This window comes from Amblyraja radiata, chromosome 11 (assembly GCF_010909765.2).
Source record: "Amblyraja radiata isolate CabotCenter1 chromosome 11, sAmbRad1.1.pri, whole genome shotgun sequence".
NCBI lineage: Eukaryota > Metazoa > Chordata > Chondrichthyes > Rajiformes > Rajidae > Amblyraja > Amblyraja radiata.
Genome location: NC_045966.1, coordinates 50,444,861 through 50,463,715, shown reverse-complemented (window position 1 = coordinate 50,463,715; position 18,855 = coordinate 50,444,861). Strand labels below are relative to the sequence as shown.

The following is an 18,855-nucleotide window of genomic DNA, read 5'->3' as shown; positions in this document are numbered from 1 at the left end:
TCGACATCTGGAGTTCCATGTTTTGCTGTGATATCAGCAAATACTATTTTATTCAACATCCATTTGGTGTTTTCCATAATTTGCGAGACCTGGTATTTGCCACTGAATTTAGTCTTCCTGGTAGGTAAGTGGCTGATATCCAAATATCTCTCTGGATACACCATTGCCAATTTGTATAGCCAGGTTGTCACATGATGTCGATTTGTTTCCACCCTGTGGTTATTGTATGCTACCACGGTGGTATTGGTATTGGTGGCTCCCCACCCAAGTGCACTGGCATCAGATTGTAGTACCTTGGAAAGGTTACTGACAATGCTTGGATAGGAACAAGGCCAGATGTTGTCTATCCACCATTTTAGTTCCATTTTAGCTTGATTGGTAGTTTTCACAGATCTGTCAAAGTGATCTGCATAATTTAGAGTGCTTGTATTTTGCTCCCTGTTTGTTTTGGTAGTGAGGTCCAAAATTGTGGCTGGAAAAAAGGCAGCCATTATTATGCCAATTGCTTTGCTACCAATCTGATGGATGGTTTGCTGATGTCAGTGAGGTTATTGCAACCTCTATTAAATCTCTCGCCTTTCCCTTAGGCAGAGTCACCGACATGTGAACTGAGTCAAAGGTGAAACCCCAGGTAGTCCATAGTAGTGGAAGACGTTAGTTTAGATTTAACTGGATGAAAATAAATCTCAGTTTTCCAAATAACTTTTTTGTGGCTGTTACAGTTTGGCCAATTCCAAAGTTTTGCCCATAATGAGTATGTCATTTAAATATGCCATGTACAGCCTGGGCTGATGATACCCATTTGGCAGTGCTTAATACTGTCAGAGTTGTTCCATCCAGTAGAATTTTTAAGTAACATCTGTGGTCACCTCGTATAGGCACTGAATGGTAAGCATCTTTTAAATCGATGCTGTCCATTGAAGCAACCTTTGGGTTATATTGTTAAGCAGTAACAAAGGTATCTATTTTGTCTTTGATAAATATATAGGACACAAATTCTAATAGTTCGTGTTGAGTTTCTCAATTACATTATCATGTGAAAACCCGCTTCAGTTCAGCTTGCGCTTTTGATTCCCTTATCAAAAGCATGAACATTCGGTTCAGTATATATTGAACTGGAGGGCTGTACTAGTGTGTAAACTCTGTTGTATATCCCTGGATACTGCTTAATCATGCTCCATGCATTCAGAAAAAAGAGTGTAAACTCTACCCAATCTCCGTTCCCATTGTATATTGTAGGGAACCAGACCCACCTACCTCCACAGTTTCTAGTGGCAGGTTTACCTCTTGTAGGTTCTTCGCTGCTGTTGTAGCGCTGGAGTCTGGATTTTTCGGTTTTGTTCGGCGATGGGGATCCGCATCTTCCAGGAAGGCCGGCCTGGGCCATGGCCTTTAAAAGACTCATGTTTTGGATACCGGTCCTTCGAGCTTATCTTTTCTTCTGCGGACCCCTCTTCCAGGTCAGCCCAGAACTGACCCGCAGTGCTCCCCTCTGACGAGGTAGAAGTATTGTGCAGCCCTCAAAGAGGTACTGCTGTGGGTTTATCATAGGGCCCACAGTGACCCGACTCCATCTCCCGGAGTCTGTCATATTGGAGCAAAGCTCCATACACCGCTTCTTCCGTTCCAGCGCTCTCGGGCGCTGGCCGCCTGCGGTTATTCAAAGTCGGACTCCTCTGAGTCCACGACCTTGTTTGTTTTGTGTCTAGCCTTCCCGCCTAGCCGCGTGGACCTGGCTGGTGCGGAGGCGACATTGAGCACAGCTGATCCCACTATGGGTGATCCAAGTGGCCTGGCTGCTGCTGGTTGCCCGCTGCTCCACGGTCCTCCGTTTCGAGCTTTGTCCTTACTGTTCTTACGTGGAGTGGATATGGCCCGTGTGGAGGACATCTGGCACAGCTGATTTCATCTAGCCCACCAGCTTTATCGCAGCCCGTTGTTTCTGCACCTGCAATTAGCAAGGAAATACAAAAAGACTGCAACTCTTACCTGCAGGTCCAAGTTAAATCGTAGCTACGGGTGAACGTCGTTCCACCCCGTCTGCTGCCTTACTTGACTATCAAAAGTCAACTTGAAGTAAATATGAATGGTCTCCTGCCCGGCCGTGGTGTTCTGGCCGGAGTGGAAACCAAAAGTCGGCACTGCTCTTCCTAAAGCGGGTGATAAAACGTGCCTACAGCTGCTGCTGGCTGCCTGCGATTCCGCTGTCTTCCCCAGCCAGCTTCACTAGCAGTACTTGTGGACACTCCTTTGTCCAGCTTCCCCTTCTGTAAAGACCCATGCAGGGAAAAACATTAGTTTTGCTCCCTCTCCCGCCCTGACCGGTGTGGGAGCGAGTCGGGAGAAAGTTGGACACAGCTGTTCCCATAACGGGAGTTAGCATGCCTTCTATTCTCCTATGTCCCCTTGTTTTAAAAAAGGGGACAGAACATAAATACAACCCACTGTCTCTGTGGGTTGTTGGCTCTGATCCTCTACCCGTTTGGGGTGAAGTTTTGGCACTTGCTCCCTTATGGGAGATGCTGGTGCCGACATTAGTTGCTGCCTGCTGCTGTTCAGTAAACGGCAGCGACGCCTGTAAAGAAAAGGTAAGGAGAATTCTCTTACCTGTGCTGGTTCTCAGCCTGCCGTTTGGGAGGAACGTCCTTCCTCCCGCAGCCCCACGGACCCCGTAGCGTAGGTCCTTGGGCTGTTGCCGAGATGTCGGGCTGACGGCTCCAGGGTACTCCTGTCGGCGTTCTTTTCCCCCCCCAGCTGAAGTCGCACGAACTCCCGCTAAGGGACTGTCGTGCTAGTGGCCGTTTGCTGGCTACCTGCTGTTGCAGATTCCTCCCTTGCCAGCTTTCAACAGCCTTCCTGTAGGAAAAGGTAAGTAAATAACGACGTTCCCTTACCTTTCTGTTGCAGGTTCGAAACTCTGCCGTTTGGGAAGAACGTCCTTCCTCCCAACAATGACGAGTTGCAATGCGTGTAGCGCAATGACACGCATGCGTCCTGGCGGGCTTCTTCACGTAGTCACTCACGTGACTCCGAAGTAAAATTCCACAGATTCACCACTCTGTGTAAAAAATGATTTTCTCATCGCGGTCCTAAAAGACTTCCCTCTTATCCTTAAACTGTGACCCCTAGTTCTGGACTTCCCCAACATCGGGAATAATTTTCCTGCATCTAGCCTGTCCAACCCCTTAAGAGTTTTGTAAGTTTCTATAAGATCCCCCCTCAATCTTCTAAATTCTAGCATGTACAAGCCGAGTCTATCCAGTCTTTCTTCATATGAAAGTCCTGCCATCCCAAGAATCAATCTGGTGAACCTTCTCTGTACTCCCTCTATGGCAAGAATGTAGGTTTGTGGGGGAGCTGGCAAGGGGGAGGGGAAGGAGGGAGGAAGCAAGGACTATCTTTAACTTGTTTCCATCATCAATGGCAGCATTTATTGCCCAATTTGCCACAGAGAAGATAATGCTAACCCGCCACCTTGAACTGCTGCAATCCTAATAAATGTACTCTAAAGAGTGCAGTTGGATAGGGAGTTCCAGGATGTAGATCCAGCAATGATGGAGGACTGGCATATATTTCCAGGTTAAGGTCAATGTATGACCTGGAGGGAAAGTTGCAGCTGATGGGATACCAATGCACCTTCTGGCCTTGTTTTCCTTAGTAGTAGAGAGTGTAGCTTTGGAAGGTGCGGCTGATGTAATTGTGGCAAATAACTGCGGTGGTTTTCCTAGATGGCACACACTGCAACCGCAATGCACTGATAGCAGAGCAAAGTAGTGGTTGATGGTGTGCCATTCAAAAGAGTAGCTTTGTCCTCAATGCTGTCAAGGTTCTAGAGAATTGTTGGATTTGTACTCATCCAGGCAAGTGGAGAGTATTCCATCATGCTCTTGACTTGTGTTGTGTAGATGTTGGAAATATACCCAGCCTTGCTATTTATTCATTTGCCTTCAGTTGTGTTTTCAAGTCAACAGGTGACCGAAGAATATTGATGGGGGAGGGGGGGTGGTCTCGGTGACGATAATATTGTTAATGAATGTCAATGGCAAATGGTTAGGTTGCCCTACTGGGAATGGTCATTGTCAGGTACATCAATGTTACCTGCCATTTATCAACCAATTGCTAAATGTTGTCTTGAGCTAGCTGCATCAAGCTTGAATAGCTTCATTTATTGAGGAGTTTTAAATGGGATTGAATAATATACAATCATCAGCAACATTCCCACTTCGGACCTTATGATCGAAGATGGTTTGACCGAAGACACAAACTTGATAATATCCTGCAATGCCGATTGACCTCCGCAAGGTCAAAGGACTTCAATAATTTAAACATGACTTTAAAGATACAGGGTTGAAACTGACCCTTCAGCCCACCGAGTCCACGCTGGCCAGCGAGAAGCCTATACACTAGTTCTATCCTACACACTAGGGAAATTACAGAAGCCAATCGACCTACAGACCTGTACGTGTTTGGAGTGTGGGTTATGTGCAGATAGATAATTGATGCTCTTGGTATCATAGATAGACACAAAATGCTGGACAACTCAGTGGGATAGGCTGCATGGCTGGAGAGAAAGAATGGGTGATGTTTCGAGTCGAGACCCTTCGATCTGAAGAAGGGTCTCGACCCGGAACATCACCCATTCCTTCTCTCCAGAGATGCTGCCTGAGTTACTTCAGCACTTTGTGTCTATCTTTGGAGTAAACCAGCATCTATAGTCCCCCCTACACGTTACGTCTTGATATCATATTCGGCACAGACATTGAGGGATGAAGGGCCTGTTCTTGTTACTGTTCAGGTTCTGTTCTATGTTGTATGTTTATCTTTTTGCTGTTATTAAATAACTCTGTGGATTGATTTAATTTAGTAGACCTCCATTCACCGAGGCAGAGTGATGGTGATCATTTTTTTAAGCTGACAAGATAAAGGGAGGGAACAATGTCGACATCTAGTTCTGCCAACAATGCACATTCCAGCAAGACTAAGGGAACAAAGTTGACATCTAGTTCTGCCAACAATGCACACTCCAGCAAGACTTGACTGGAGGCAAGAAGAAAGTTAGGTTGGCCAGAGTCCCTAACAATGAAGGGGAGGTCAGCCTCAACTAGCAATCACATCATCTGTCACAAACCATTGGAATCCGATCATAGAAGTAAGGGAAATTTTGAAAGTTAGATTTACTGCTGTATTCATACCAAAGAATAATGAGCAGTCCTATCACACCCAGTACAAGTGGCCACAGATGCCCCAAGGTAATCTGATTCATTGTATTCATTCTCCACTGTACATGTTCAGCTTAGTTTGGGCTTGAGGGTAAAGTTTCTGCACACTTGACCTTATGGCTGAACACTGGAGCCAAAAGTAGTCAGCTATTATATTTCCAGCGTGTAGCAACAGCCCTGAATCACAGATCCTGCTGAAATGTTTGCTATTGCAGATGAAGGCACACTGTGCATCAATGTACCAGGTAGAAATAGTTGAAATACCTGCGGCTCTTATCATTGTTATCCAACTGATCCTCAAATTAGCACTTGTCATAATGCTATAATTGTCTTTGTTTTTACATCTTCATGTTAAATACTTAAAACAAAGAGAATGCTAAGTGTAGCAGGGATAGAAATGCCCATAAACTCACCTGGACTGGTAAGCAAAACAACTTCAAGCTCTCATGGATGTGGCCGGACCATCAATAATTCTTTCCAAGCTGCATCATTTGAGTAGGCACGAGAGACAGACACAGTGTATCTCAGGGTCATCCATGATGTGGGTCTGGAATAACAAATAAGCCAGACCATCACGGAAAAGTTCACAAAGTGCTGGCGTAACTCAGCGGGTTCAGGCAGCATCTCTGAAGAACATGGATGGGGGCTATGTTATGGATTTGGACCCTTCTTGAAGAGATGCGGCCTGACCCGCAGCAGTTTGTGCCCTCTTGTGTCAACCGGCAGCCGCAGTTCCTTGATTCTACATTAAGGAAAGGTTTCCTACCCAGAAGGACATTTTTTGGAAAATCTGAGAGTATCACGGTCTCCATTACTGATATGAGGTTTCACATCCTTAAATTTAATTAAATTAATTGATATCATTGGAGATCAAGAATTGAACAAGATTATGCCCAGAGCCGCATGATGCTACCACTATGACCCTCTATGAGTTATAGGTGATGATCTCATCATTCTTTGTATGATGAGAACATGGGATGCCTTAATGGCACCGTTACATCTGAATAACCTGGGTTCATCTGATGGTCAAGCATGATATGAGAGCCAGAAATGTTATCTAAACCTAAGCAAAACGTAAGTACACTGGTTTAGAGGGATATGGGCCAAACGCAGGCAGGTCGGACTAGTGTGGACGGGACATGCTGGTTGGTGTGGTCATGTTGAGCTGAAGGGCCTGTTTCCACACTGTATCACTCTATCACTCTACTGGACAATGTTTTGTGCCCGTGTAACAAGTTAAAAAAGCATGTAATGAAAAGCATGAGTGTGTTTGGGTATTAATGAGAGTAGCATCTAACATCCCGAACATCTGCTGGTCTGGCACCTCTAAAGTGCTGGACTATCAGAGTTATAATGTATTATGAGCTTGTGATGCCAAGGTGCTAATCACTTTCCATTGTATTTACAGATTTTAAGAAGCACACCAATTCGATGAACCATGGCGGCAAAGAGCTTACGACTTGCAGCCCTTTTGGTGGTGGTTACCGTTTCCAAAGTGAATCTGGAGAAACCGCATGCCCTGCCATTCCAATTCACCCATCATATTTACAACGCTACCATCTACGAAAATTCCTCCCCCAAGACCTATGTGGAAAGCAGCAGCAAAATGGGCATTCGGATTATGGAGTCTGTGAGGGACATTAGGTATAAAATAGTATCTGGTGACATCGCAAACATTTTCAAAGCTGAGGAATACTCGGTGGGTGATTTCTGCTTCTTACGCATAAGGACCAGAAGCTCAAACATGGCCGTACTAAACAGAGAAGTGAGGGACCATTATGTTCTGACAGTGCAAGCAACGGAAAAAACATTCAACCACGAAGCCTGGACCAAGATGGTGATCCAAATCCTTGACAGAAATGACCTGCGTCCTCTTTTCTCCCCGCTGTCGTATGTTGTCTCCATACCAGAGGATGCTCCACTGAGATCAAGTGTTGCCAGAGTCACAGCAACAGATGCTGATGTTGGAAGCAATGCAGAGTTTTATTACGCCTTCAAAGATAGGACTGATGTCTTTGCTGTTAATCCCACCAGTGGAATTGTCACACTGGCAAGTCGCCTAAATTACACAACCCTGAACCAATATAACCTAGAGATTTTGGCAATCGACCGCATGATGAAGCTGCATGGAAGAAGTGGGATTGGTAGCGTGGCAAAGTTGACCGTCGGTGTAGAGCAGGCTGGTACGAGGGTACCTGGTATCCTCTCAATGCGGTTAATTCCTGCTGGATCTGACCACCATGCCACGTATGCTATCATCACGGCAGAAGAAGGAGTCGAACAAGTGGATATTGTGGATGGGGACTCATCACATCATTTCCGTGTGGTACCCATCTACTATGGCAGTAGGGAGTTTAAGCTAATTTATAACAATGAGGCCAAGTGGGCGAGCAATTCCCATGGCTATAATTTGTCTCTGCAAGCGAGAGGCAAACGTAACCCAACTAAATATTCACCTGTAAAGATCATTCATGTACCATTAAAACAGCCAGCAGAATTAAAGTTTGAGAAAGACCTCTACGAAGTTAAATTGTGTGAGTTTGCACCTTCAAATAGTCCTGTTGTCATGGTTAAAGCTCATCCTAAACTTCCAAATCAAGCATATAATTTGGAACACAACCACGGCAGTACAAAGTTTAGGATAAATCCTCGCACTGGCCTCATTACCACTGCAGGCCCAATGAATTTTTTGGAACAGTCCCATTTTGAATTGAAAGTGAAGACCAGTGTTGGCCAAATCTCAACAAGAGTTCTTATTGATCTCATGGACAGCAATAATAATGTTCCAGAGTTTATAGCATCTTCTTACCAGGGGAGTATTGATGAAAATGTTCCAATTGGAACAAGTATCTTAACGGTCAATGCAACTGACAAAGATCAGGGGGAAAATGGCTATGTGACATACAGCATTGCCAATGTGGCTCCTATTCCATTCAACATTCATCCTTTTACAGGGACCATCGTGACATCTGAGGAGCTGAATTATGAACTCATGCAGCGGGTTTACCATCTACGAGTTTGGGCCTCTGATTGGGGTTCACCATATGACTACGAAATGGAAGTCCCTGTCACAATTTACTTGAAGAACCTGAATGACAACAAGCCACTATTTGAGAAGAACAATTGCCAGGGCAACCTTTCAATAAATCTTCCTGTCGGGCACCTCATCACCGCTGTCTCAGCGGTCGATGCAGATGAACTCCAAGGGATTAAATACCACCTGTTGTCTGGTAATGAACTGGACTTCTTTGATCTCAATCCACTTTCTGGAGCACTAATGTTGAAGCATCTGTTCTCGTACAATCCAGCCAGTGTGCTGCACTTTAATCTTAAAATCACAGCCACAGATGGGGAGAACGATGCCTCTGCTATAGATGTCAACCTCACAGTTACGGATGACTCGAAAATGGTCAGCATGCATTGTGAAGACACTGGAGCAATTAAACTGCTGGCCGAGACCCTCCTACTTTCTGTAAAACCACATCAACCACATGAGGATGATTCCTTCTCCTATGTCCACATTGTCAATGCCCACACCCCACAGTTTGACGTCAACTTTCCAAACTCCATTGATGTCAGAGAGGACATCCCAGTCTCTTCGATCATCTTGAAAATTCACGCGACCGACCCTGACTCTGGATTCAACGGTAAGCTGCTCTATGTGATCACGGATGGGAACGATGACAGTTGCTTCATTGCAGAGATGGAGACTGGGGATCTGAAGGTTGTCTTACCCTTGGATTATGAAACAACAACTCTTTATACTTTAAACATTTCGATATACGATCTGGGAAGGCCTCAGAAATCTTCTTGGAGACTACTGACAGTGCATGTGCTGGATGCAAATGACAACAAACCAATATTTTTACAGGATAGTTATTCAGCAATAGTTCCTGAAAACATTGAGGTTGGGCGAATTGTAGCCCAACTGAAGGCGAAAGATAGTGATCTGGGAGACAATGGAGAAATAAAATATTCACTCTTGACTGATACCAAGATATTTTCCATTGACAAAACCTCAGGTGCTGTGTCCGTCAATGGTAAATTAGATCGGGAGCATCGTCCAGTGTATGTTTTGAAGATCGAAGCCAGAGATCAGTCTTATTTGGAACCCCAACTATTCTCAACCACCGAGCTAACAGTGGTCTTAAAAGATGTCAATGATAATCCTCCGGAGTTTGTCCCATCTTTCTACAGGGTGAGAGTTCCTGAGGATATACCGGTGGGGACTGTTATAGTGTGGCTGGAGGCTTTTGATCCGGATCTAGGAGAGGGAGGTGATGTGCACTACAGCCTGATTACGAGAGAGGACACTTTCCACATTGACAAACGTGTGGGAGCAATCCGCATCACTAAGCAACTAGACTTTGAAACTACTCGTTTCTATAATCTCACGGCTCATGCTGCCGATGACGGGAAACCATATTCTCTGAGCTCCACTTGCTACGTGGAAATTGAGGTGACTGACGTCAATGAAAACCTTCATCGGCCGCACTTCTCTTCCATTGCGTTCAAAGGTGCAGTCAGTGAAGGAGTGCGTGTGGGGACCTCAGTGATGAGGCTCACAGCGCAAGATGAAGACAAAGGGAAGGACGGCGAGATTCGATATTTGATCACGGGCGGAACAGGCCTTGGTATTTTCACGATAAATGGAGAAACAGGTAGGAATGTAAGCAGGAATGCTCAACAAGAACAGACAACCCCTTAATTTTCTCAAATAATAATTGCAATTACATGTGGTGAATGTCAAAATGACCTAATTTTATAGTAATCTGTGAAAAGGTAATTTGAATAATGGGAATTATTGAATGTTCGAGATATTGAATTATCAGATGAAATAAGGTTATAAATGGTTCTTTTCACTCAGCAATACTTAAGGTGGGACACACCACTACTAGTTATGCAAGAGATTTCTGTGGTTCCCATAAAATATATTGGCACTTTACAAATTGAATTGAAGGATTGGAAGTTGTTATCTGGAATTAACGTTTGTTATTTAAATGTCCTCAATCAATTGCTATGGAGGTTCGACTAACATTAGAAACTAAATTAAAGAGAACTTGATGTTAATCTTTAGTGATCCAGATAAAGATAAAACAGTTGTGTGGCATCTCGAACAATGTTCCTGATTGACCCAGCTATTTCAAAGTTAGAATGTTAATCTTAATCTTTGTGGGAATGGGAGCCATTGGAATGGAAATTTGATATCTTGTGAAGTAAATAATTGGCAGAGATACGTTTATAAAATGGAGACACAAGAGATTAAAGATGCTGGATATAGACACAAAATGCTGGAATAACTCAGCGGAACAGTCAGCATCTCTGGATAGAAGGAATGAGTGACACTTCCAGAGATGCTGCCTGTCCCACTGAGCTACTCCAGTATTTTGTATCTACCTTTGGTGTCAGCCAGCATCTGCAGTTCCTTCCGACACATTAAAGATGCTGGAATCTTGAGTTAAAAATAAACAGCTGGGGGAACTGCGGTAATTTGATTTTTGCTTAAGTTCATCAATGGTTTCACTTTACCGAGCATGCTTTAAGGAGGAACACGCCACTGCCTCATAAGGCAAGAAATCTCTGTGGTGTCTAATTTCTGTGTGTTAAAACCTATGAAAATATGTCGGATGGATTTGTGGTTTGAAAGAACTGACGGTAGGGAGGTGCCCAAAGATATCAAAAACATTGCCATCAAGAATTGCTGCATAGTTTGATGATCGTCAATCTAATGCATATGGAAAACGGAAATCTCAGGCATACCTGGTATTTTGGTTTAAAAGTAGATTTTACTCTTATTCAGCGTGTAAAACACTGGTTGTGTTTAGTGTCAATGCCCAATCAGGGGAAACCATAAACTCATAATATTGCAAAATTGTTGGAGTGCTTTTCCTTGAGGTTGTTTATCCACCCATCTGCCTATCAACCCCCTTGTATCACCTATCACTCACCAGGTTTTATCCCACCCCCACCTTTCTTCCAACTTTCTCCCGCTCTACTGTAATCAATCTGAAGAGGGTCCCAACTTGAAATGGTGCCTATCCATGTCATCCAGAGATGCTGCCTGACCCACTGAGTTACTCCAGCACATTGTGTCTCCAATTGTACATCCTTTTTGGATCTCGTATGTTCTAACCTTCTGGAGCAACTTACCATATGGGAATGGCTATACAAGTGAATTTGCATCCTGCTCAGAATTATTCATCTGATCAATCAGATGGATAGTAAAGCCAATAATGTACCTGATCTGATGGATTTCGCACCCAACACATTGTATTAAATTATTCACTCATTGTGGGTGGCACAGGTAGTACTGCTGCCTCACAGCCCCAGAGAGCCAGGTTCAATCTTGACCTCGGGTGCTGTCTGTGCTGAGTTTGCACTTTCTCCCTGTGACCGTATGGGTTACGCCCAGGTGTTCCGGTTTCCTCCCACATCCCAAAGGTTAATTGGCCTCTGTAAATTGCCCTTGTGTGTAGGGAGTGGATGCGAAAATGGGGTAACATAGAACAAGATTGAATGGGTGATGAATGGTTGGCATGGATCCGATGGGCTGAAGCTATATGTTTCCATGCTATATCGGTAAACTTCACTACTTAATGCCAGAATCTGTTCATTGGGACAAAGAAAACAAAATAAAATAAGGTGAAGAGCCACATGATTGAAGGGAAGTCAGTTTGTAAGGATAATCTGCTTCGTCTGATTGCAGGAGTAATAAAGACTGCAGAGTCCCTTGACCGTGAACGATATCCTCACTACTGGCTGACAGTTCTTGCCACGGATTTAGGGGTTATTCCACTGGTAACTTCAACTGAGGTCTTCATCAAGATTATGGACGTCAATGATAATCCACCTCAGACCACAGAACCTGTTTACTACACCTCAATCATCGAAAACTCCCCCATGGATATGTCTGTCCTTCGAATTGAAGCCGATGACCCTGATTCTAGCTCACAGGGCCAGCTGACCTTCAGGATCAGCAGTGAAAACCCAAGAGGATTCTTTGCAATTGATCCAAAGACAGGTATGTTAATATTGTCTGGACCCTTCTGTATTTGTTTGTCCTCAAGTTTGTTTCTGTGATTGGGTATTTATTGTTCTGTGCAGAATTACTTGAGATGATTTATCAATTTAGCCTCAGGAGGTGGGAAGATCAGATTTGTTGCCATTTTCACAAACTAGAGCCTTGTAGACAAAATATGAATGCATGAAAACATTATTATTGGACTTTTTTCTCTATTATAATTCATAATTTGTGTTTGGAGGAATCTAAAATTGCTTTCAGCATTAAGCATCTGTTTAGATTAGGCTTGTGCACTAATATCTTTATAGGTGCATTCTGAATGGATAGGTTAGTTTTTTGGATAGCATTGCTTCCTATTTACAATAGTTCTCATCATTTTGATGCAAATTATTTTTATCCATCAGTGGTATTATTTATTTTAATATGTCTCTAGGTTAGTGCTGCTTTAGGGGGATTTTTTACTGGTTTTTGTCTGGTTTTGTAGACACATTTTCCTTTGGCCAGAGAATATTATTCTTCAATCAAATGCAAAACCAATACTAATCATTTTAACAGCACCAGAAGGTGACTAATTCTATTTGAAATGTAAATTATTTTTGTAAAATTGAGAAATTATTTGTTTCTAGAGCTGTAGATATAGGAAATCTGAAATAAAATAGAATGCTGATGAGGTTCACCAAGTCATCCAGTATCTGTAGAGAGATCTGTAAAAAGTTTTCACATTCAGTTAAGTGGTCTTTTATGAAGAACTGGTAATAGTTACAGATCTAATACATTTTACACGACAGGGAAGGGTGAGGAGCGGAAGAGAATGGGTGACCATTTTGCAGAGCACATTATTTAGTCCAAAATGGTGACTGAGCATCTAGTTGCCGTCCACTTCAATACTTCATCCAACAGTCACTCTGGCCTCTCTGTAATGGCCTCCTATCATATCCCAATAAATACTAGTATAAACTTGACAACAGCATCTCATCTTCCAACCAGGCACATTGTAAGCATCAGGACTTAACACGAGCTTCAATAATTTTGGATGATTAGCCCCTCCAGTTTCCATTAGAGTTGGCCACTTCCATTGAAAGATGATCAACCTACCTCATTAACACAATTTCTTTCTAAAAAAAACACAATGTTCTCAGCGGGTCAGGCAGCATCCCCAGAGAGCATAGATGGGTGACGTTTCGGGTCGGGACTCTTCCTCGGACTAGTGAAAGAGTCAGACTGACCCTTCATTAGACTGATGAAAAAGGGTCTGAAGAAGGGTCCCGACATGAATCCATGTTCTCTAGGAATGCTGCCTGATCTGCTGAATTACTTAAGCACTTACTTCAAATTTTTGGAAACCAGCATCTGCGGGCCCTTGTTTCTACCTTATGTTTCTGTTTCCACAGATACTTCCTAACCTTATGAGTATTTACAGCACTCCCTGTTTTTATTTCAGATTTCCAGCATCTGCAATGTTTGTGCTTCACAAGATAGTACAAGAGTTCCAGAATTTTTCTTTTTCTTTCCTTCTTTTCTCTCCCCTCATGTTTTATTTCTTCCTTCCTTTTGTATTTCCCCACTAGATTATTGGCAATAAATAAGGCTTTGTCATCCAGTCTCAGCCAGTATCACCACCAATTGTGTTATGCAACTACTTTAGCCTGTTCTGCCCCTCCCTATTTCTGAACATTGAAATCCATTTGATTTCCAAATACTCCGTTCCATTCAAAGATGAGCAACCCGAGACATTAACACTATTTCTTGTTCCTGAAATGTTGTCTGACCTGCTGAGCATTTCCACCATTCTCTTTTTAATGATAGCTTTTGAACTTATAATTACACTTAGTATTGAACATGTAACATTTCATTAAAATAATTAATTGCTAAAAGCATCTGTCATTTGGTGATTAGATTTGGCATAGACTGAAATAATAATTTTTTTTTAGAGAATTTAGAGAATTGTAAATGCATTGTGAATTGTTGTATATTCAATGGTTCAATGGTCATTTGTTTGTCACATATGCAACGGCACTGTGAAATTATTTTTGCATATATTATACATGTAGGCCCTGCCATGTTTTAGCGCCATGTCCAAAGTCCGGTCGGTCTGCGCGCTCGATATACTGGAGCAGTTCCCGCGAACTGACGTCCCTCTCCTCATCCAGCCATCTTTGTATCCCGGGGTTGCCTCCTGCAGCCGACATTGAAGGCGCTGGAAGGATAACCCTGGTTCACCCTCCTACCGGCTCTTGCTCCTCACATCTAGCGTCTCCAACTCCTTCCTGGTTTGACCGTCCGGCGAGCCTTCGGGCGGGTTCCTGGTCCCGCCGACCGATGAACCTTTGGGCAGGTCTGCATTCTGACAAGCCTTTGGGGGCCTCAGTCGACTGATGAGCCTTCAAATGGGCCCCACCAACCGCTGGGTGATCGGTTGGGGCCCCACCGACCTCCAAGCCTTCAAACTTTCCGGGCGTGCACCGTGGCCACGGCACCTCTGGAAGGTTCCGCCGCCTGACACTTCATTGTTGGTTTGGTGTAAGGTTCCAGTAATTGTTCTTTCTTTCTGAGAGAAAGACATGCCAGTTGCAGCAGCGAGTTGCAAGCAAGACTTGAATAACGCATGTAATTGAAATAGGCAAGTCATGCCACATCTTGGGGATCGCTGGACAGTTGCTTGAAGTAACAAATGTGTGCATCCAGCTCCCTGAGTCTGATCTGATCCATGGTTTCCCTTCCCCTTTCCTATTTTAAACCATGAATTGACTATTCAGAAGATTGAACCTTCAGCTAAAGATATAATACACATATCCGTATCCTTGCCAACATTTTCCATTCTCAGCTTCATGCTTAATTATAATGCAATTTGTACTTGTAAAATTGCCATATTGCAAATATTTACTTGCATGAGTAAATGTGCAAGTAGTTCCATGATCATTAGAATTTAAGTTCAAGTGATTATATGTGGCTTTTATCAATTATCCCTGGCTCTTTCATCTTGTTTCAATTGAAGTCTTTGAATCCCTTTCTGAAGACATGGGAGAATGCGATGGGGGAACTTTCAAAAGTCATGTTCGGGAGAGGAACAAGCTAGTTATTTGCTCCTGGTTTTCTGACTGCTGTTCTCTCCCTGCGGCTATGGACCAGCAGCATTCAAAAATATTCTTATTCTTCATATTTGGTTTGATCTGCACTCTGTTACCACGTTATTAGTAGCTGAACTATAGTCTCAGCCTGGGGGAGCCTGGTTGAGATAGACGTGTGCAGCGGGAATGAAAGGAAAAAGAGTTTGGGCATACCTCATGTTGCCAGGACCTGAGGGCCTGAGCTACAGGGAGAGGTTGAGGAGGCTAGGACTTTATTCCTTGGAGCGCAGGAGGATGAGGGGTGATCTTAGCGGTGTGTAAGATCATATGGGGAATGGAATCAAGAAGCAAAAGTCATAGGTTTAAGGTGAGGGGGGAAATATTTATTAGTAATCTGAGGGGCAACTTTTTCACACAGAGGGTAATGGGTATATTCAATGTTTCCTGAGGAGGTAGTTGAGGCAAATACAATCACATTTAAAAGACATTTGAACAGGTGCCTGGACAGGAAATGGTTAGAGGGATATGGGCCACACACAGACAATTGCGACTAGTGCAGATGGGGCAGCATGGTCGGTATGGGCAAGTTGGGCCGAACTGTTTCTGTGCTGTATGACTTAATGACTCTATGACCTCTCGGCATCTGGAGAGGAGGGAGGGTGCCATCAGCTTCCCTTGAGGAATTACATTCAATGCAATGTAACTCATCAGAATGAAGGAGGACCATTACACCATTGAACATGGCCCAAAGCTGCCTTGGACAGCCTTGACTCATATCTATGTTGAGCCTTTGTCACTACTCAGAATCCCATCATTCACATTCCCCTGTTCTGCACTCTGTTACCTTCCTCTTCATGCTACCTTTTGTACTTGCATTTGGCTTGATTGTATTCATACATAGTATTATCTGACTTGATTGGATAGAACATCCAGGGGTGACAGGGGTTATGGGGAGAAGGCAGGAGAATGGGGTTAGGATGGAGAGATAGATCAGCCATGATTGAATGGAAGAGGAGACTTGATGGACTGAATGGCCTAATTCTGCTCCTGTCGCTTATGATCTTATGACTTCTTATCTCCACAAACAAATCCTTTCCACTGTATCTCGGAACACATGGCAAAAATAAGCCTAAAGTTGATTTGCCTCCTAATGCTCTGACTACACATTATACTGGTTACACTTTGCAATAATCAGACAAGCCACCAGCACATCTTTTGGGAACTAGGTAGAAACCAGAGCACCTGGAAAAATCTACAGTCACGGGTGGAACGTGAAAACTCCACATAGAAAGCTACAAGGATCAGCATTGAAGCCGGGTTGTTGGTGCTGGGAAGCAATAGCACTACCCGTTGGACCACTGTGCGGCCTTGCTATATCACTTCATTGAGATGATTATGCTAAATATCTAAAATAATATCTTTACGCATCTTATTGTACAGTGATTATTTAGGTCAGGTCAGGTTGGGGGGAGTTCCCCCCGCCACGGGTACCATGTAATCCCGTGATACCTGCTCCATGGTCGGATAGTCGGCGTCTAAACCATCTCCCCCACCGGGCTTGCCAGGTGAGGAGGGGGCTGTGGACCCCCAGTCGGACCAAAAACTAGACCTGTCAAAGGGCGGATGAGCTTCTAGTGAGCCAATGGCCATCCACACTTCAGTAGAAGTTGCTATCACTGTCGTACATAGCATTGTAAGGCACCGTGCCCGTTGATGTTTTCAACAATGATGATGCTGACGATCATTTAGACCGGTTTCACCACAGGGAGTACTTGACCAATTGTTTGGAACACCTCTATCTTTAGCATTTGAATATTGGATTGGTGGAAAGCGGTTAATGTTGACCTTTTGCAATATCATAGAAACATAGGCAATAGGTGCAGGAGTAGGCCGTTCGGCCCTTCGAGCCAGCACCGCCATTCAATATGCTCATCCAAAACCAGTACCCCGTTCTGACTTTTTTCCCCATATGCCTTGATTCCTTTAGCTCTAAGAGCTAAATCTAACTCACTCCTGAAAACATCCAGTGAATTGGGCCCCCACTGCCTTCTGTGGCAGAGAATTCCACAGACTCACAACTCTCTGGGTGAAAAAGTTTTTCCTCATATGGAACTAACATCTAATTATCAGTCGGTTTCAATTCTCCTAAGTTTATTTCTACATGCAAATAAAACTGGTGGCAGAAAATAAGAAAAATGCAGCAAAATGCTCAAAGAATGCACGTTACATGGACAGGCTAGATGCAGGAAGATTGTTCCCGATGTTGGGGAAGTCCAGAACAAGGGATCACAGTTTAAGGATAAAGGGAAAATCTTTTAGGACCGAGATGAGAAAAACATTTTTTTACACAGAGAGTGGTGAATCTCTGGAATTCTCTGCCACAGAATGTAGTTGAGGCCAGTTCATTGGCTATATTTAAGAGGGAGTTAGATGTGGCCCTTGTGGCTAAAGGGATTAGGGGGCATGGAGAGAAGGCAGGTACAGGATACTGAGTTGGATGATCAGCCATGATCATATTGAATGGCGGTGCAGGCTCGAAGGGCCGAATGGCCTACTCCTGCACCTATTTTCTATGTTTCTATGTTACAAAATAAAGACACTTATAAATGTAAAGTAAACATGTCTACCTCATGCAGAACACCAATCAACAGGCAGTTAAGTGATAAACTTGCAGCCAAAACGTTATGGCAGACTGCACTAAAAACTGCTCTTCCCAGATCTAATTGTGAAGAAACAATAGGTAGTTTAGTGAAGACACACATGGTCTGTGCCACTTGTGCCTGAGTTATGAGGAAGGATTGAAGTTCCTCTGGTGACAAAGCTTGCAAAGGTGACACCTGAAAGGTGTTCTTAAGGAGGAACAGCTTATAATGGGCATCCACATTTTACAGTCTTTTAAGTAATGCATGAACGTGTGAAGTACTTTGTGTTCTGGTTGCTGAGCAGCAGGATTTTGATAGCAATGATAAAAGGCACACACAAAGGTAGGTGGCGCGACTCTCGTCTGCAGCGGCCTCTGCAGTCCGTCTGCGTTTTTATTATTTTATGTCTATGTTTTTATGTAGTTTTTGTTATTTTTGTTGGGGTATGTGTGTGGGGGGGTGGGGGTGGTGTGGGGGGGTTGGGGGTAACTTTTAAATCTCTCCCTGCACGGGAGACCCGACCTTTTCTTTGTCGGGTCTCCGTTGTCGTTGGGGCTGCAACGAGGAGCGGCCTCCAACAGGAAAACCGGGGCTCTGGTGCTGACTACTCACCTCACCGTCGCGGAGCTGGCCGAGTCCAGAGCGGGTGAAGCTGTGGTGGACGCTGCTGCGACCCGACCCCCGGAGATTCGGTGGCTGCAACTGCGGGTTTGGCGGACGGCACCGGGAGCCCGCGGGTACCTGGAGGGAGACCGCTTTTCAGGGCTCCCGCAACGGCGACTTCTCCCGCCCGAGTTGCGGGGTTGAAGAGCTCCTGGAGCGGGGCCTTACAGCACCGCCCCGCGCGGCTTGGAATGGCGGCGGGACTCTGCGAGCGCGCGCCGGGGGCTCTAACACCAAGACCC

At 44.2% G+C, this 18,855-nt stretch overlaps 1 protein-coding gene across 1 annotated transcript in view; it reads left to right on the top strand.

The window, feature by feature from the left end:
* Positions 1 to 18,855, top strand: part of LOC116978624 (protocadherin Fat 1-like) — a 157,748-nt gene that overhangs the window by 48,159 nt on the left and 90,734 nt on the right. The window contains exons 2-3 of the mRNA XM_033029910.1: positions 6,628 to 9,880; positions 11,926 to 12,240. Of these exons, the coding sequence (XP_032885801.1) occupies positions 6,658 to 9,880; positions 11,926 to 12,240 (3,538 nt within the window). The 5' untranslated portion in view covers positions 6,628 to 6,657. The remainder of the gene's footprint in view (positions 1 to 6,627; positions 9,881 to 11,925; positions 12,241 to 18,855) is intronic.